This window comes from Ambystoma mexicanum, chromosome 2q (assembly GCF_040938575.1).
Source record: "Ambystoma mexicanum isolate Mex_15411 chromosome 2q, UKY_AmexF1_1, whole genome shotgun sequence".
Taxonomy (NCBI): Eukaryota; Metazoa; Chordata; class Amphibia; order Caudata; family Ambystomatidae; genus Ambystoma; species Ambystoma mexicanum.
In genome coordinates this window covers 714,447,508-714,464,419 of record NC_090924.1, presented here as the reverse complement: position 1 = coordinate 714,464,419, position 16,912 = coordinate 714,447,508, and the positions used below count along the sequence as shown (strand labels likewise).

At 44.1% G+C, this 16,912-nt stretch overlaps 1 protein-coding gene across 3 annotated transcripts in view; it reads right to left on the bottom strand.

Moving 5' to 3' along the window:
• DPP6 (dipeptidyl peptidase like 6) overlaps positions 1 to 16,912 on the bottom strand; it is a 2,034,493-nt gene that overhangs the window by 1,639,987 nt on the left and 377,594 nt on the right. Inside the window, exon 1 of one of the 3 annotated variants that reach the window (XM_069647935.1) lies at positions 15,814 to 16,144. The exons of the other annotated variants lie outside the window; for them this stretch is intronic. Within the exon in view, the coding sequence (XP_069504036.1) occupies positions 15,814 to 15,870 (57 nt within the window). The 5' untranslated portion in view covers positions 15,871 to 16,144. Of the gene's footprint in view, positions 1 to 15,813; positions 16,145 to 16,912 lie in introns of those variants that run through there. 3 annotated transcript variants of the gene reach the window in all.

The following is a 16,912-nucleotide window of genomic DNA, read 5'->3' as shown; positions in this document are numbered from 1 at the left end:
TGGACTGTATGGTTTCCTCTGAATCTTTCAATGTTGTGTAAATGAAACTGTCATTTGTAGCATAAAATAAATGTAAACATATACCGACGCAATGCATGGGAGAATGTACAATGGTAATGTTAACAGTTGATGCAGAGTGGCGCGGCTTCTTTGCACTAAAATCAAATCAAGTCAAGTCTAGGATTATCTTCTGTGTGTAGGGCAAGCAAATGATTGTATCTAAGCTTGTTAGCAAAAACACAAAATACCCTGGGATTTGGATGCCATCTTATCTACTGCTCGCAAAATTGACCGTGCGAACTGCACAAACAAATGTCTTATCTGGTCGTGGTTTTTGATCCAGATTGGATGTGAGTTTGTGACGCAACAGCAAGAGATGTGCTTAAATTGTTTTTGAACTCGATACGTTCACTAGACACGGGTCGGTCTCCTTTAGGGACTCGAACACGAAAGGACAGATAGACAAAAGGAAAGTAGCACTTCTATCCACTGTAGATTTGCAATTTGTGCACGAGTGACATACACTTCATGTGCAGTTGGTGCGGGGAGCACTTTACCGTTTTTCTATGCGATCCCCGCGCATTGAGCATGTAGACGATTGAAAACACTCAATTTTCAATAATTTGGTAATAGTAGAAATGTTGATGTTCCATGTTTCCACGAGTCCCCATGAGGTGAATGCCTGCGATAAATCAATGCACATTATTACATGCACAAACCCATGTCACATTCTCCGTGACCACCCTTGTAGGGTCCATGTTACATCTGAAAATGCCATCCTCTCTGCATGCAGCAGCATAATAACCATGCCGCGAGTGTGCATTCCCTCAGAAGTGCCTATGCAAACAGCGCACTCGAAAGCCATGCACACCCTAGACCATACGTTATTGCACCGGAAGATATGCTATGTTCTGTTTCCTGACATTTGCAAAGCTCATCGTCTACCATTTGCATTGCCTCCCAGCACCGTATTATCTGATTTAAGTTGTGGTGCACAAAACTGGTATCGGTTTGGCATGTGTGTGGGTGTTCCCCTCAGCATAGGTCCGTAACCAGGTCCTAGTTGGTTGGTGGGCATTAGCGCCTTCCCCCAGAAATATGCATATGCGCGCCTGGTGTCTTTTAGATGCAAGCGCTCTAGCATGGCACACTTAGCTCAGCACGACGAGTGGTAAGAGCATTGAGCATCACGTTTAAAGGCTCCATCATATGTATTTTGTATTTGTATTCATACAGGGCAGAACAGTGCTCTTTTGATCACAAATGAGTGCACCATAGATAGGAAATCCGGTTTGACGGGAAGCAGAGAGCTTCTTATGATGGGGCGAGTTTGAGTGACTTTCTAACCAGGTTGTGGGTGGGAGTAAACAGAACAGTCACCTGGGACAATGCATGGGTGGACATACATGGATTCATGATAACAAAGACGTTTTTAAGTTCAGGTAGACGGCATGTCCAGCTGTGTTAGAGATGAACTCATGATGGATGAAGTAGAAAGTCAAGGGCATAGGCAGGGTTTAGGTGGGGGGTGTTGTCTAGAAGTCAGATAGGAGGTAGGTTAAGAGGGTAACTCAGAGGCGAGGAGGTGGGCTTTTAGTTTGGTTTTGAACATATCACTGTGAACTGTTTCTCGGATGTCCGGGGGTCCAGATACGCGAGTTATCTGTGTGATTGATATTTCATCACTTGCAAACAGGATTTCTACTGGATTAGGGTGTGCTACACTACGCAATGTCATTGTATGTTATCTTCCATGGAACTGCTGTGCTAATTAGTGGGAATGGCATATATTCTTACCAGTTTCACGGGAAATACTGTAGTACAAATGTTCCCTACAGTGAATTTACCATTCTGGAATCTAACCTTATCGTGCTAAAGTGCCACAAAGTAATCCCACTTAACGAGCCACATAAAGACAATGTAATGTTACCAAATGGCCACACTGGAGCCTTATATTCCTGCAGCAACTGGGCATACTGAAATGTTCCCTTTCTATTGTAGCTGGCCATACTGGAATGTCCACTTACTGGGTGGATTGCACAGTGGGATCTGGCAAAGATGTGCTAGCTAGCTATATCGACATATGCCTTCACTACCCTAACTGAACTCATGAAATCAGGCATCATCATCCCATCTGGGCATACCGTAATCTGGATTGACTGTCTTAATGCCTCACTCTGTGATATGCCATTACTGTGCCAAGTGGGAATGATGTTGTTCTGCCCTATTGCGGAAACTGGCTGTAGGTAACGTGTCAAATTAGAATTCATGCAACCTACCCTTGCTTTAAACCAGCCTTGCATACTGGAATCCAATGTTACTGTGCTAGCTAGGGACACTGGACTATGCCCTTACTGTGCTAAATTGGCATACGGGAATTTACTCTCGGTGTGCTTATGTGCTTCAAATGTAATTGGTTATTTATAACATGCTTAAAACCCAGATGTTTCTAAGCGCGCACTTGGGGATTGAACCTGTGTTGCTCTGTGTCACCTTGCTTCCAAGGTGAGCATGTTGACGCTGAGCTATCCTCCCGAGACAAGATATATGGAATCTGGACTTCCTCTGCTAAAATCTAACAGTGCTATGATAAACGGGCAGAGGGGAATCTTGCCTTAGTAAAGTAACGGTTGTGCACTGCTGTGATGCTTTGAGCAAGGCAGGATTCTATTGGTCTAAGCGTGCACACTATTCTTAAAATTGTAATATGTATAAAATATGACTTTTTTGTTTACTTTATGTTAGCTAATCTTTTGAGAGGATATATCACATGGTAAGCGCTCAACTCTGACATGGGGGCAACATTGACCTGATGAGATACAATCTAAGTAGAGTTAACTCTGTTTGAAAACCTTATCTATCATTTATTAATAGCCTCACCATGGGAAACAGAGCTTGCAGAAGGACCAGGGGTACATGGCAGATCTTGAAGGGCCTAGAAGCAGCATAACCCATGAAAGGTGCATTAGTCACACTCCCACATTTCCTGGCCATTGATAACTACTAGAACAGCCAATGCATTTGGAATATGGGATACCAACAAGTGTATGGCAGGACCCATTGTACAACTAAGATCCACCACTGGGCCCATCCTGCCTGATTCGAGCGGATGGGTGCCAGAAAAAAACCATCACATTTTTGGAGGACATCAAAGCGACTTGGAGGTCAGAATGAACGTTTACACTGAAATAGCAAGTAATTAATGTTAAACGGGCAACACAACGTAGAAACAAAAAGCACTAATCACTTGTTGATAAGAAAAGCATGCTATGTTTCTAGGCTTTATTGAAAGAAACATGTCACTTGAATGTGTTTTGCATGTTCTCTGCCAAGTGTGACACGGCCAATAGCATGGCCTTGTCAAGAGAATACGAGAACCCCTCTCAGCCGAAAGTGGGAGGCCTGACTGGGAGAGATCCAGAGCCAGTTCTACACCTGATGTGGATGGAGTCAGCAGACAGGTCCCCAAATACCCCCGCACCCCACTTGTGCAAGTATGTTCGCCTACAGACCATTTTTTTATTATTTATTTCGAGTGTTAGGCTTACAAAAATAAACCTTTCAACCCCACACATAATAAAAAAACTAATTTCGTAAATAACACACAAAATAATTTTACATAACATTCATTACACTCACATATTTCATAACAAAACTTCAGTATACAGACTCATTTTGTTGTTTTTCCTTTTTTTCTACCCAATCAACTCCTCTCATTATTCCAAGTCTTTCCCTCCCAATACATCATCATGGAATCCAATTAGTGCTAGTATCACCAGTACTCTATTTTCCGCCCTCAGGAGGAACTACCAATCATCCATGCTCAACGTTTCCATTTCCGTAAAATACCTACGCAACCAAAATGGTATTTTTTCCACCAATCCCGTACATAGCAGCAATAGGTGATAGTGTTTCTTGGACCTCCTGCTTGTCACAAAACCTACAAGATTGGTCAGCACCCGTCCATTGTTTTCTCGCAACCAAGATCTCCTTCTAAGGGTATAGGTTCAGACAGAACCTCATGAACTTAGACCTATAGAGACTGCTAGGAAACTTCAAGAGGTACTTTGGAAATTGGCCAAGTGAGAACAGCTCATAGAACTCTTTGCCAAAGAGCTTAACATTCACTATCTAGTATTTCTGCCACAGTTTAAGTTTCACTGCTGTTGGGTTGGTAACCAAAACTTCCTCTGATGTTTCCAAATCCGCCATTATGCCATGAAAACCACTCTCCATTCTTCAAAAATGTGTTCACCATGGTCTGTTAAAGCACCCTTTACCAAACAGAATCCCTTTACAGAGGAAATCATGACACACTTTTGATAGAGTGAAAGAGACTTCCATACAACCATTGCTTGCAATGAGATGAGTCCCATCTCACGTCTCACTACCTGTATCAGGACTTCCACAGGAATTCACAAAACCCTCCTCCAAAATAAACCCTCCAAAACAAGCCCCTGTGCCACAGGTCAAGATGGCCACAACCTTCATTTTGTAAAATGTCACCAGTGAGAGACAAATAAAACTGGCAGAATCTCCTCAACAAGATTGCACCCTGGGAGGCAAGGTTTTTCACTTTTATCCTTATTTACGCAAACCTAGGTGCATCATTCTGACTCAAATGTGTCAAGATTCCCAGGTAGATAAAAGATTCCACTCTGATAATCTGTTCATGATTCAAGCACCAGGGCTTAAACTTAATTTCCCTTCCCGCAGATAACTGGGCTACCAGGACTTTTGTTTTAGGAACATGTATCCTTAAATTATTAGAGGTTCTATATTTTTACATTTGACTAATTGCCTTTGGAGGCCAATAGGCATCTGGTCTATCAGGACCAAGTCATTTTCAAAAAGGAGGTGTCCCAATAAACTGCCTGCCAAACTCTGTCAGATCAGAAATGAAAAAATTGAAAAGGACTGGGGCCAGAGGGCAACCTTGTTTTATGCCTCTATTTCAGAACATCTGTTACAACAAAGATATTTCTCTGATGCTAATACTTGTTAGTTGTTTCAGGAAAAAATGAGCTGCATGGTTTTAAAATTATTTCACCAATTAATAAAAGCAAAGTAGACAACAGTTGAATTATTATTCAGGAATGTTTATGATCCCAGGGACAGGGGGCAAAAGGGTATGGATAAGGCCATGTCTCCAATATCAGAAGTTTTAACTGAAAATATTGACACACCTGCAAGAATTAGTACTCGGAGGTGGGGATTTTAATGTGCACTTCTCTGGAAAAGAGGATTTGGAGTTCAACCTATCATACAAGCAAGATAAAAGAATGGTGAATTTGAAGCAAATTGGGGGAAGGAACCAGGGAAAGAGATGGTTGTACTTTAGGATGGAGTGGCACCTTATTATGCCTAATGGACATACTTTAAGGGGCCAGACATGAAATTTCACCTGGAAAATTGGTAATATGTTTGCCACTATCGATTATTTCCTTATCAAAAGAAAAGATCATTATAGAATCCTAATCCCCGAAATTGACCAGAAGGAACACAGTGATGATTCCACTTTGAGATTATCACTTGCTTTGGGTCCTATAGATAAATCGCAGAAACAGGCTGGTGAAAGAATGATTAGGAGTAAAGGGAGATGCATAAAATAGACAGGCAGCTTGTAATGCAACTGCGATAAAAACAAATATGGAAGAATTAGAGAAGATTAATTGCCATATAACTCAAAATCCACCCCAAATTCCCGGGACAAGAAGTAGATAAGACAATTGACAGACAATTAAGATAGGGAATTTTATAGAGAAAACGAGATTAATAAAATGGGGGGAGTCATTGCTAAATTTGTTGAAATTTGTCAATTTATCCAAAAAATATGCTACATCAGAAACGAGTGATAGAAGTGTGATAGATTGAGTTAGACTTGTTAAACCTACACAATCTTGCTACTAAAATAGTAAAAACATCAGAAGCAATCTATGCACAATGCAAAATGACAATCAATATTAAGAACCCTTAGTGCTAATGAGACTTCAAAATATTGGCTGTTATTTATCAACTATAAAGATGGCACTAGCAAGGTACAGCGAGAAACAATGGTACACATAAATAGTTGAGAGCATTGGTGTTAGCACTATTAATACTATGAAGAAAGTCAAACAATGAGACAGACTCTTGAAGTATCAATAGTGGAAGAGGAAATTCATAGTAAAGTTGGTAATTTAAAAAGTTACAGGGTGCCATGACCCAAATATTTAGCTAATCTAGTCCTAAATGAGGACCCCTTTTGGTCCCATTTTGAAAGATATATGTATGACATCATAATAAAAACAAATACTATGCCAGAATCTGGTATTAAATGAAATGGTCTTTTTCATTTTTCCGAAAATTAAAAAAAGACAGATTTAGAAAGACTGCTCTGGGAACGCTGAAGGCGGTCTTTCTAAATCTTTGGGTGTCACGTCCCTGCCACACACAAGTGTGTGCAGGGGCTGACAGGCTGACCAGGATGGGCAGGGGAAGGTGGGTTTGAGCAAGTGTTTGCATGCTTGTGTGTATGATAGGGGGCAGTGTTTGTAGTGGGCAGAGGGCAGGGGAGATGGAGTGATCTGCATGCGTTTGTGTGTATTTGTGTGTGAGGCAGGGGCTGGGAAAAGGGTGTGTGTCTATGTGTGAGTATTTCTATGGGAGGCAGTGTTGGGGCAGCGACAGATGTTGAAAGGGGGTCAGGGATGAAACCCCCGATTTCAAAAGGTGTGGGGGGGGCTGATGTATTTTGAATATTAAACGCTGCACGAAATCGGCCAAAATAAATCGGTCTTTTTTGTGTGTGGCCTTTCATATTCGAAATTATTCTATAGAACCCAGAATCTTGGAGAGAATCATTGATGAACTGAACAGTTAGGTCAAAAGCAAACTCCTGCTTAGCACTTGTCAGAATGATTTTCTCAAAACTTAGCATTGAATATATTAATAAAGAATCACAACGTAAGGACGACTCTCCTCTATATTTGTTTTTTATCGTCGTTGTATCTGCGTTTGATTCAGTAGACCATCGTCCCCTACGGAATACATTGGAGAAATGTGAATTCCCTGTGGAGTACTGAATATGATTGAGTAGTTGCACAACTATTTATTGTTAGAAATTAGGTGGGGCAGCTTGGGAACTTTTACATCCAGAATGACTACCATGTGTAGACTTAAGCAAGAATGTGCTTTGGCACACTTGCTATTGAATATTCATACTGCAGATTTACCAGCAGCTCTGCATTAAGTGAATAATGTACCTCACAAAATAGGAAACCAGCACCTGTTCTGGTTGTTATTGGATTACATTGCTATTGGCACAAGCAGAAGTTTAACAATTATCCAGTTGTTTTCTCACAAAAATTATTTTATGGTAAATACCAATAAAACAAAAAAATAAATAAGCCAGAGGAAGCAGGATACAGTGTCCGCTGCTAATGCACAGGAGAGAAGTCAGCTGCGTTTACATCTTCTAACCTAAGGTACTGTTGGTCTAAAGGTAAAACTTACTTTCAGCCGAAGAGTCACTCCAGTGTGACTGGGGTGTGTTACAAGGTACTTGGCTGAACACCCATAGCTCTGGCCCAGGCTTCACTGCTTGTGTCATGTTAGGGAGTCCTTTGCCGGGTCCCCCTATGTTGTGTCGTCTTGCTAAGCATTTTAACTTTGCCTGTTCTGCTGCTCAATCAGACTTTTGTCCCACTCCTACACTGACCTTTTGGATAGTTAGGGAGTGGACTTTAAAAGCACTAGAAACCTTGAAATCTGTCACTACAACATGAAGCTAAAGCAGGGGTGTTGCTAGGGCGGTCTGGGGGGGGCTAGAGCCCTGGGTGTTTTGGTTGTAGCCCCGGATAGAAGGTCAGGGGCTACAACCAAAAGGCTAGCTAGCCCTGAGTCTTGACAGTCCCGACATTAGCATAGCCCCAAATATTTTCCAGACCTAGCAATGACCCTCTGCTAAAGTGTGTATTGCCAACCATTTTCCTTCCTCCAGACTTTATCTGATGTGATTTTGCTAAATAAATACAATTACTGATTATCTGTAAATCGATGCGAGTGCACGGTAGTACCAATAATACGGTAGAACTGTCATTAGTGTCATTCTCTGAAACAATTGTTACCGGGAGCACTACTAGTGCAACAATCACCTCTAAAAAGTATTGCTATTAATTCCTGTGTGTGTTGGTTAGCTGAAATAAGTATGTATCTACCTACTTAGTGTATATAAGATTAACTGTATATTTTTAATATACCATTTACATTGTAAGAGTTTCTTCGGACTATTGTATTTCCTGAGTTCAGTGTACTTACCTACAGCTCATATCCTCCCACTAAGAAAGCCTGGCTGCTCTGCCATTCTGCCAGATCCTTTGGGTAGTACAGACATATACTAAGAGTTGGGGACTTGTTTACCAAAAGATAGTTGTATAGAGTCTTACCTCAAGTGGACTATAAAACTACCCTAACAATCATTTTGACATTGTCAACATAAATTAGCCACATTAAGTGCATTTTAAGAAACAACCTCAGTGGTCATGCCAGATGCAGTTTAAAAGAAAAGAAAGAATTAAACAAATGATGAAAGTGGCAAAACTCTCTGTGAAGCCAAGGGATGTGACCAGGGGTGCGGAGATAAAGGCAATGCAGAAGTAGTAGAGAAAACATCAAATGGAGTTTTCCTAGACTATACCCTGCCATGCACCCCACACCAGTTGATTCAGAACTTGACTCCACTGTCCCCATTAACCAAGGAGAAACTCAATTGACAATCACAGCCAATGTGTAGGCAGATGTGGCGTCGCAGTTTTACATGGGTAAACAGAATACTTTCTGCAGTGGTATTCTGAGCATGCACAAGGGATACTGGGAACTGCATTTGCCTCGAGGCAGACTGCAGGACAAAAAGAAAATCTGACTGGCAGGCACAGAAAAACTCCAAGACTGTGAAACTAGAGCGGTGTGAACACACACATTCTTCTGAATTTACTCACACACGAGTGAAACATGCAAGGTGTGTTTTGGGAGCGTGAAATGCTCGACTGTACCCTGAAGCAAAAATCAGCAAAATCCTCAAAAATAATATTTTGGAAGTTCGCCCAAAGCATATCTTGCCGGGATGATGTGGGGGCGCGAGAAAATGGAGGACCACCTGCAACGACGACTTCACAGAACCTAAGTGGCCCTTGAGAAGGACCGCGTGCAGGCCCAGAGATGATGTGGCACAGTCTGAGGAGGCTATTCCACATATACAAGATGAAAAGTCAAAGCATTTTTTCAAGATGAAAAAAACTATACTACTACAATTGTGGCTACACCCACAAATAGTTAATGCACAGAGGACTTAAGGAAGGCATGGCTGCATAATAAAATAGACCTTGGCTTCAGAAGACATCAAGACTTGAGAATGGCCGAAAAAGAGAGGATTAATGAGTAGTTAGCAGACAGTGACTGTCTCTCGGTGGGATGTGCAAGAGGAAACCTCATGTTCTTCCAATGGCTGAATAGGGAGCTGTGGTGGTAGCGCTCCACGATGGACTCAGTAATGCGCAATCCAAGATGAACTGCAGTATGGAAGCAGAAAAAGATTGAGTGAAGTGGGAATTTCAGACCAGGAATATCCAACATCAGAAGGATGAGGACTGCTAGACAAGTCGTCAAATGCATCCTACAGTCCAACGCAGGATGGTTTCTAATTTTCTTTCAAGCATTATATTTTTTTCTCCAAATGTTACTTGTTTATATTTGGTTTGATTGTATGTTGCTCTTCTGCTCCCCATTTGTGTTTCATGCTATGTATCACTGAATGAGCGGTTTTGCTTTTTACTCTAATGTACCAAAGTAATGTGGCCTACAAATAAAAATTGAAATTCAAATGAACAGAAGGACTGAGATGATCCTAAGAAGATAGGATGAACGGTTGAGAAGTGTCAGATGTCAGACAATGTGCCACTCAAGAGCAGTGAGGACAAGAGCAGAATCCCTGCTGGAACAAGGGAGTCTGGGGATACGCAGCGAGGAGACTAGTAGGAGCAGTGGAAGAGAGGAGCCAGTCCCTAGGACCAAGTGAAGATGCCTGCAGGAGTTCCGATGAGTGGGCACACAAATGGCAGCAGGCTAGGAGACGATGAGGAGCCAAAGTCCAGAACGATGATGAGAAAGGGGGTTCCAAAGGCCGTAAAAAGAAGACGGCGAGAGAAGCATGGAGAAGACCTGCGATGAAGGAGATGTTCTGGGGAATCAACCCCACCGAGAACGGGTAGACTAAGGAATAGGCTACATGCTGGAACTTGGCATTGGAGTTCCGAGAATGCAATAAGAAAGTGAAGATTCAAAGAAAGGCCAGATGCTGTAACATGCAGCAATACTTCCTATATTGCTTCAAGAAAGTGAAGTTATTAAGACACACTTTGGCTCTGTGCAGTTGTGCAGATGCAAACGCGGTCATGAACAGCATTACCTCCTACCTATAAACACATAGCTGTTATTTTCCTAGACAGGACCCAACATTCTTATAGGGAAACAGAGAAATGATGGATTGGGCGCAAAATGACGGCTCTTGAGGGCACCCAACATACCAGGCACACCACTGGTGATTGTAGCACCTCTCTCCTGAATTCTGCCCCTTTCAAGGCACCCTTTTCTCAAGAACAGTCTTGGAGCAGACCTTTGGGAGTCGCTTTAGGAGAAGAATAGATTTCTTGGTGCACATTGAATACCACCTTTCCAGTCCTGAGGAAAACCAGCCCCTCCAAGGGACAAGGTTGAAACTAGAGTATGGTTTACCACACACGGACCCCTCCAGAGCTCATTACTGAAGATAAACATTGGGCCTCATTACGAGTTTGGAGGCCGCCATGGCTGCCTCCAAACTTGTGTCCGGGTTCTCGGAATGGGGACTTACCGGGTCATTCCAACCTTGGAGGGCCCGGTAAGTCCCCATTCTGAAAACCATTCCCCGTTCGAGCCCCCATAGGGCTTAATGGGAATGGGGAAGGAGCTAATAACGGGCCCGCAAATAGTGGGCCCATTATTAGCTCCCTGGTCCTTTAGGGGGTTCCGCTAAGGCCGGCTGGTAAAACCGCTAAGGGACCTCGGAATGCGGCGGTAGCGGGGGGTTAACATCACCCGCATCCTTACGGGTGCCATTAACCCCCTACCACCATACTCGTAATGACCCCCATTGTAGTTGTCTCTTCTAGTAGACTTGCAAGATTTGAACATTTCTTTTCTGTACACCTAAGTTATGGACCTACGACTGTATAAAATATTGAGTTGTTGTACCTGCAATTGATTTTCCGAACGAAATAAGAACCAGATTTTTATTGTATTTGTTAAATGTTTGTGTTGTGTTGCGTTGCGTTACCTCCTTTACAGAATAAGGAGAGCACCTGGCATTTGCAAACTGTCTTTGATATTTTCGGAGCAACATTGCACATGTATGAAGATGTTGTTCTGGAGAATTGCCAATCTTTGGATATAAAGAATACGCTTTTTTCATATATAATGTGTTGTGTTATTTTTGTCAACCTTAGATACACCTTCTGTTTAACTATGATGATTACCAGCCCCAGTATCTGAGGTCACTGGGGCAAACCTACCTTGGTTTTTCACGTTATTAAGAAACACTGCATGCTGGAATTTGGAGGTGGAGTCCTTAGAAGTCCTTTGGGAGGAGAAGTTACGAAGAAGCGGTGCAGGGAGTGGGGGTCAGAAATCAGAAGTGCAAAAGGAGAATGAGCAATTGAAGATGAAAGTAAACGATATGTGGTGTAAACTGGTGTCAGAACTACTGGGCAAGTGGAAATGGGGAAAGCGAAGCCCTTGACAGAGTGCACTTGTGCAGGGAAACCTTATACTGTGAGTGCAATCCAGCCTAAATTCAATGCAAAAGTAGCAAACATGAGGCATTCCATGTAATTTAACAATAGATTATTTTAGTGCAAATGTCTAAACTGTGCATTCAGAAATATAAGATAGCTGTGTTTTTTTCTGCAAAACTTCCTGAATTCCTGTAAGGGAATTGCCATATTGCCAACAGGTGTCTTTGTTCTTCATATTGCTGTGTCTCTAAGGCATATACCATTTGTTTAGAATCTGCGTGTTCTACCACCATGTTAACGTGTTCTTTCTCCACTCCCCTTTGTCGCTCAGACTCTCCCTTAATGGTTTACCTGGTAGCACAAGAGCGCAACCTCTGTGCAAATATATTTGTGGTGCTGCTTACATAATAGCTCATGCACACATGCCAATGGCGCATTTGCTAAGCCGAGTTTGCGCATGCACAACATGCCAGGTTAAAATATGACTACTCCGCATCCAGGGCAATTCCGCATCATCTGTGAAGCTGGGACATCCTCATAGTAATGGATCTTGGATGCAACATTTTGGCAAACATTTGAAAATTAAGCACCGTTAAAAAAAAAAGTTTCTTCTATCGCACAGAAACATGAACGGTGTGGTCTGTCGAAGTGTATTTAATTAATATGCATACATTTATTTACTTTAATTGGTTATTTAGAACGTGCTTAATACCCAGAGGTTTCGAAGTGCAGACCTGGGGATCGAACCTGTGCTGCTCTGCATAGTCTTGCTTCCAAGGCGAGCGTGTTGCCTCTGAGCTATCGTCCCGAGACAATGCATACAGGGCACATGCTCTTTTGGCCACACAGGAGCACATAAAAGGAAATATAGCAGGCAAACGGGAGGCAGTGACCCTCTTATAATGGGGAGACTTGAGTGCATGATGACTGGTTTTGAGGAGGGATATATTAGATACTGGAACAATAAAGTGAACACACTTAAGAGAAGTGTCAGCGGGTTGGCCATCTAGTCAGCTAAGCATGACATGTAGTCTCAAACTACAAAGTGCTGGTGTGGTGGGAAAAACAGAGGGAGGAGTCCAGCTAGTGGTGAGGGAAGGTGTCAGTAGTAAGGCTGGAGAGGCGAGTCAAGAGGATCGCTCAGAAGCGAGGAGGTGTGCTTTCAATCTGCCTTTGAATACATCGATGTAAACCGTGCTTCGAACTGCAGACGGGAGTTCCGACTAAGCGCAGTAGGAAGGGCAGAAGCGAGAGGAAGCACCGAGTGGGTGAGGTTGCACAAGGGTGCGGGAGGAGGCAGAGCGAAGGCCGGGAGAGGATTTGCAGGGGTTCAATTTGAAGGAATGAATACACAAATAAAAGTATGCAGTGTGTACAGTGGGTAACAAGGCACGTTCAAAGCACATCAAAGGGGGCATCGACCAGGTCGCCCCCCAGGAGAATTGCTTCCATCAGTGTTTCATCTGCTGGATCAAAGGAGACATCTCTCTGCAAAGGTCTTCTCTTCATGTGAACCAGTGTTAATGTTAAACAGCTTGGGTGATTGGAGCGCTTCGACAGAGTTCAATGTGTACTGCGATGCGCTTTTGGTATTCAGCTTCCAGCAAGTCAATTTAAAATGTGGTTTTATTGCTTTCAATGTGCAAACTGAATGCATGCATAAATGAATAGTGCTGTAAACTATAACGATGCAAAGACAATTGCCGCTACCAACTGCAAAGCGTACCCTATCGCTAAACCTTTTTTAAAGCGCTTGATTTTTGTGTTGGGCCTGTTCATTTGCGCGCCCAGTTCTTTGTGATGGGGGAATGGATGCACCAGGTGCAGACAGAGTTACCAGGGAGCGCACACATTCGGTAATGCGGGGACCAAAGTTCAGTACCTAGGCCTCGCAGTAAGAAGCCTAACCACTAGGCCTTGCTCAGCTTAACATGCAATGTGAATGCCTAGGGGCCGAGAAGGGGGCCACAGGGAGGCATCTCTAAAACCCGTCCATTCAACATCTCCTAGGACAGTGCCAGGTAATGTAAGCCTATGTTCTTAAGGGAGAACGTCCTTGGTCGCGTCTATTGGTTTGAATATAATTATAGAGCTGGTCAACCTATTGGAAATGCCAAGATGGAAATTCTAACCAATGGGAACAAGTAGATTGGCGAATGTTTCCCTCAGAGACCTTTATTTATTTATTTATGTATTGTGCACTTGTTAGGCGCTTATACAAAAACCACATTATGTTTCTTTATCAAAAAACTGACAGGCCTGACTCAACATTTCATCCTTTTGATGTTTAAAAATGGTGCACTACAAAATCGAGTAAGTACGGTGTCTCTTATTACAGCGCTTAGAAGTGTGAAGCTGGTGTGAATCACTATTTAGTAATGTGATATTACTATGACTAGAAGTTGCATTTTTATTGTAATGTTGGATCATGATCTCTTGGCTGGCGGCTCGAACAGCGATGGTCATTATCACACGTGCGTGAAATGGGCATGCGCGTGTGAAAAAACTCAACGCGGTCGGTAGCCGTCACGTTTGGGATGTTGATCAATAATTGTGCTTCAACGGAAAGGTAGCCCATTTTATGGGCAAGCTTCAAATGTGCCATCGCATCAACTCTAACCTGATTCATGGAATTATTTGCGTGAAAAACGCAGATTTGCGCGCCTTTCTGCCCGAAAATCCCCATACTTCAAACAGGGATTTTCGGGCTGAAAGGCGCGCAAATCTGCGTTTTTCACGCAAATAATTCCCTTGAAACAGGCTGTAAAATAGCGTGAGGAGGACAGGCTCCCATCACCTGAGCGGGAATGGCAGCGGCGGGCGGCCCTGCCACAAACGCAGGCAGGGAGCGGAAAGTCGCGAACTCTCAGGCAGCCCATCACTACAATCTGATAGTGCTTTTCCTTGCTTGCCATTAAACATTAAAGGCAGATCTGCTGTCCAGAGTTCAGGCGCGCGCTTTCCGTTCGCGTTCCCTGCTGGAGAAACGCCGTGGCCGAGGGACGCGGGACAGCCAGGGGAGGGGGCCCGGTGGGGTAACAGGCGCTGGAAAGCGCCGTCTTTAAATGACAGGTGCCTCACTTGCGGTACAACGCCCCCTCCATCCATATCTGTTGCGACTGGGCGAATGGTTCATGCGAACACATTGCATAGCCCAGGAATGCCATGTTAGAATAAAACCCCCGGAATAAACCCGGGGTCTCTCCCAAGAGACCACATCCGGCGTTTCTAATATCTGTGAGCAGACAGGATCCCTTTTCTCACGTGCAGACCTACATTACATTCCCACACACTGCTCTGGCCGTGAAGATGCCCACTCCCCCCACGCCCCCACCATGCGGGAGCAGCGGCACTGGAGGAACCCAGCTCGAGTCACCCCTTCGCTTCACGTGCAGCGCACGCGCGCTCCTCGCCTTTTCCGCCCATGAAAGTTTCCACTTAAAATTCGCCGCTAACGAAGGGCAGCAGACATTTCTCAGGCACGTGCAGGGAGGTAAAACACGTGCACGCCGACCTTGCCAAACATGCATGACGTCTGCAGCCCAGCAATCGCACTAGAGTGGGACACTCTTCTCAAAAGTCAAATTAAAAAACAAATGCACTTGCGCTTGTCAGGACATCCCCCTCGCCCCCCCACCCCTCCCCTCCCCAGTTGTTTCCGCCATCATCCTTCCTCTCGCCTTCACAACTCACAGCGACAAGCCTGCATGTACTCTTTATAAAGGTCCGCTTGTCATTGCATTTTTTTTATTTTTTAAAGATACGTAGGCAGGACACTGAAAAACAACACGAACACGATTAAGCGCATCTCCGAATTATGCACCCATAAGAGGCAATCTGTTGAACTGAGCGCGCCCAGCGCGCCTGCCACAGACCACAGCTGGCTGGCTCTTCTAATTGCAGCTGCTGCGCTGTACATCAGCTGGCAAACGAGGGACGTGCACCCATGAAATGGAGCGGTTTCGCCCGGAATGAAGACACGCGCGCGCGCGCGCTGTCGCCTTACCTGCTCTTGCTGGTGCACCGTTTTCGCAGGAGGGTTCGCTTCTTTAGCAGTGGTCATGATCAAACAGCCCGGTCCACCGGCGCCGGGGGAAGCAGCGGAGTGTGTGCCCCGATGAAGAAAAACCGACACACGCCAGCCCCCTCACGAGCACCAGAACGGATAACTACTTCCATGCAAACATTCTTGGTGAAAAATGAAATCCTCAAAATTCACTGTCCATAAAAAAGGATGCTTTGCTTCTCAATTAGCAAACAGTCCCTGCCATCGTCAGAGTAACAATGATAACTGCTTGGCAACCGGCTCCCGGCAGCTTAGCTAGAGACAACCAAGTGATGTGCCCCCCCCCCTCCTCCTCCGAGCTCGCAGCCCCCTCTCTCTCTCTCTGCCAGCCTAGTCAGCTGCACTGAGCATGCTCCAACCAGCAGGCCAGCTTCAGCAGCAGCTGAAACCACAGCTAAGACCGCCATACCATACCTTTTGTAACAATGCATTCAAGATGCAAGTTAGTCAGACCTCGCGTGTTGTGTGCAGGTTTCCCTACATTCTGAAGTGTTGCTGTCCTTTTTTCCTGTTGGTGAAGGACAGGCCTCTTGCTGATTGGGCAGTGTGAGTCGGCAACCAAGTATGGATCCATGCATACTTTAAAAAATGTTACACTTTCCACATTACTGCACATATTTAAGAATGGAGTGTCATGTCACATGGTCATGAATGTATTTTTCACAGCGCTTGGAAGCAGTAGGTGCTATACAAATATTAAATTACTTTGAAAATAAGCAGCTCTTTCTAGGGGGAACGGCTTTCTAATGCAGTGCTTAACAAATAGGTGCCCCAAGTATTGGTAACCCGGTAAACTTTGGAGACCAAATCAATCAGTTTCGGTTGGAACATTGGGGCTTATGGAACAAACACCAACAACATTATGGCGGGTTTATGGAGCCTGGAGACAAACCTTCTACCTGAAATGTGAAAGCAGAATAAACCATTTCAGCCAAGTAACCCACGAGGCGGCTCCACGCAGTATCAATCGCTGGAAGTTCACGTCTGGCACAGAGACAGAAGAGCAATGCACGGTGGGTATGCAAAGTAGCTGGAATGA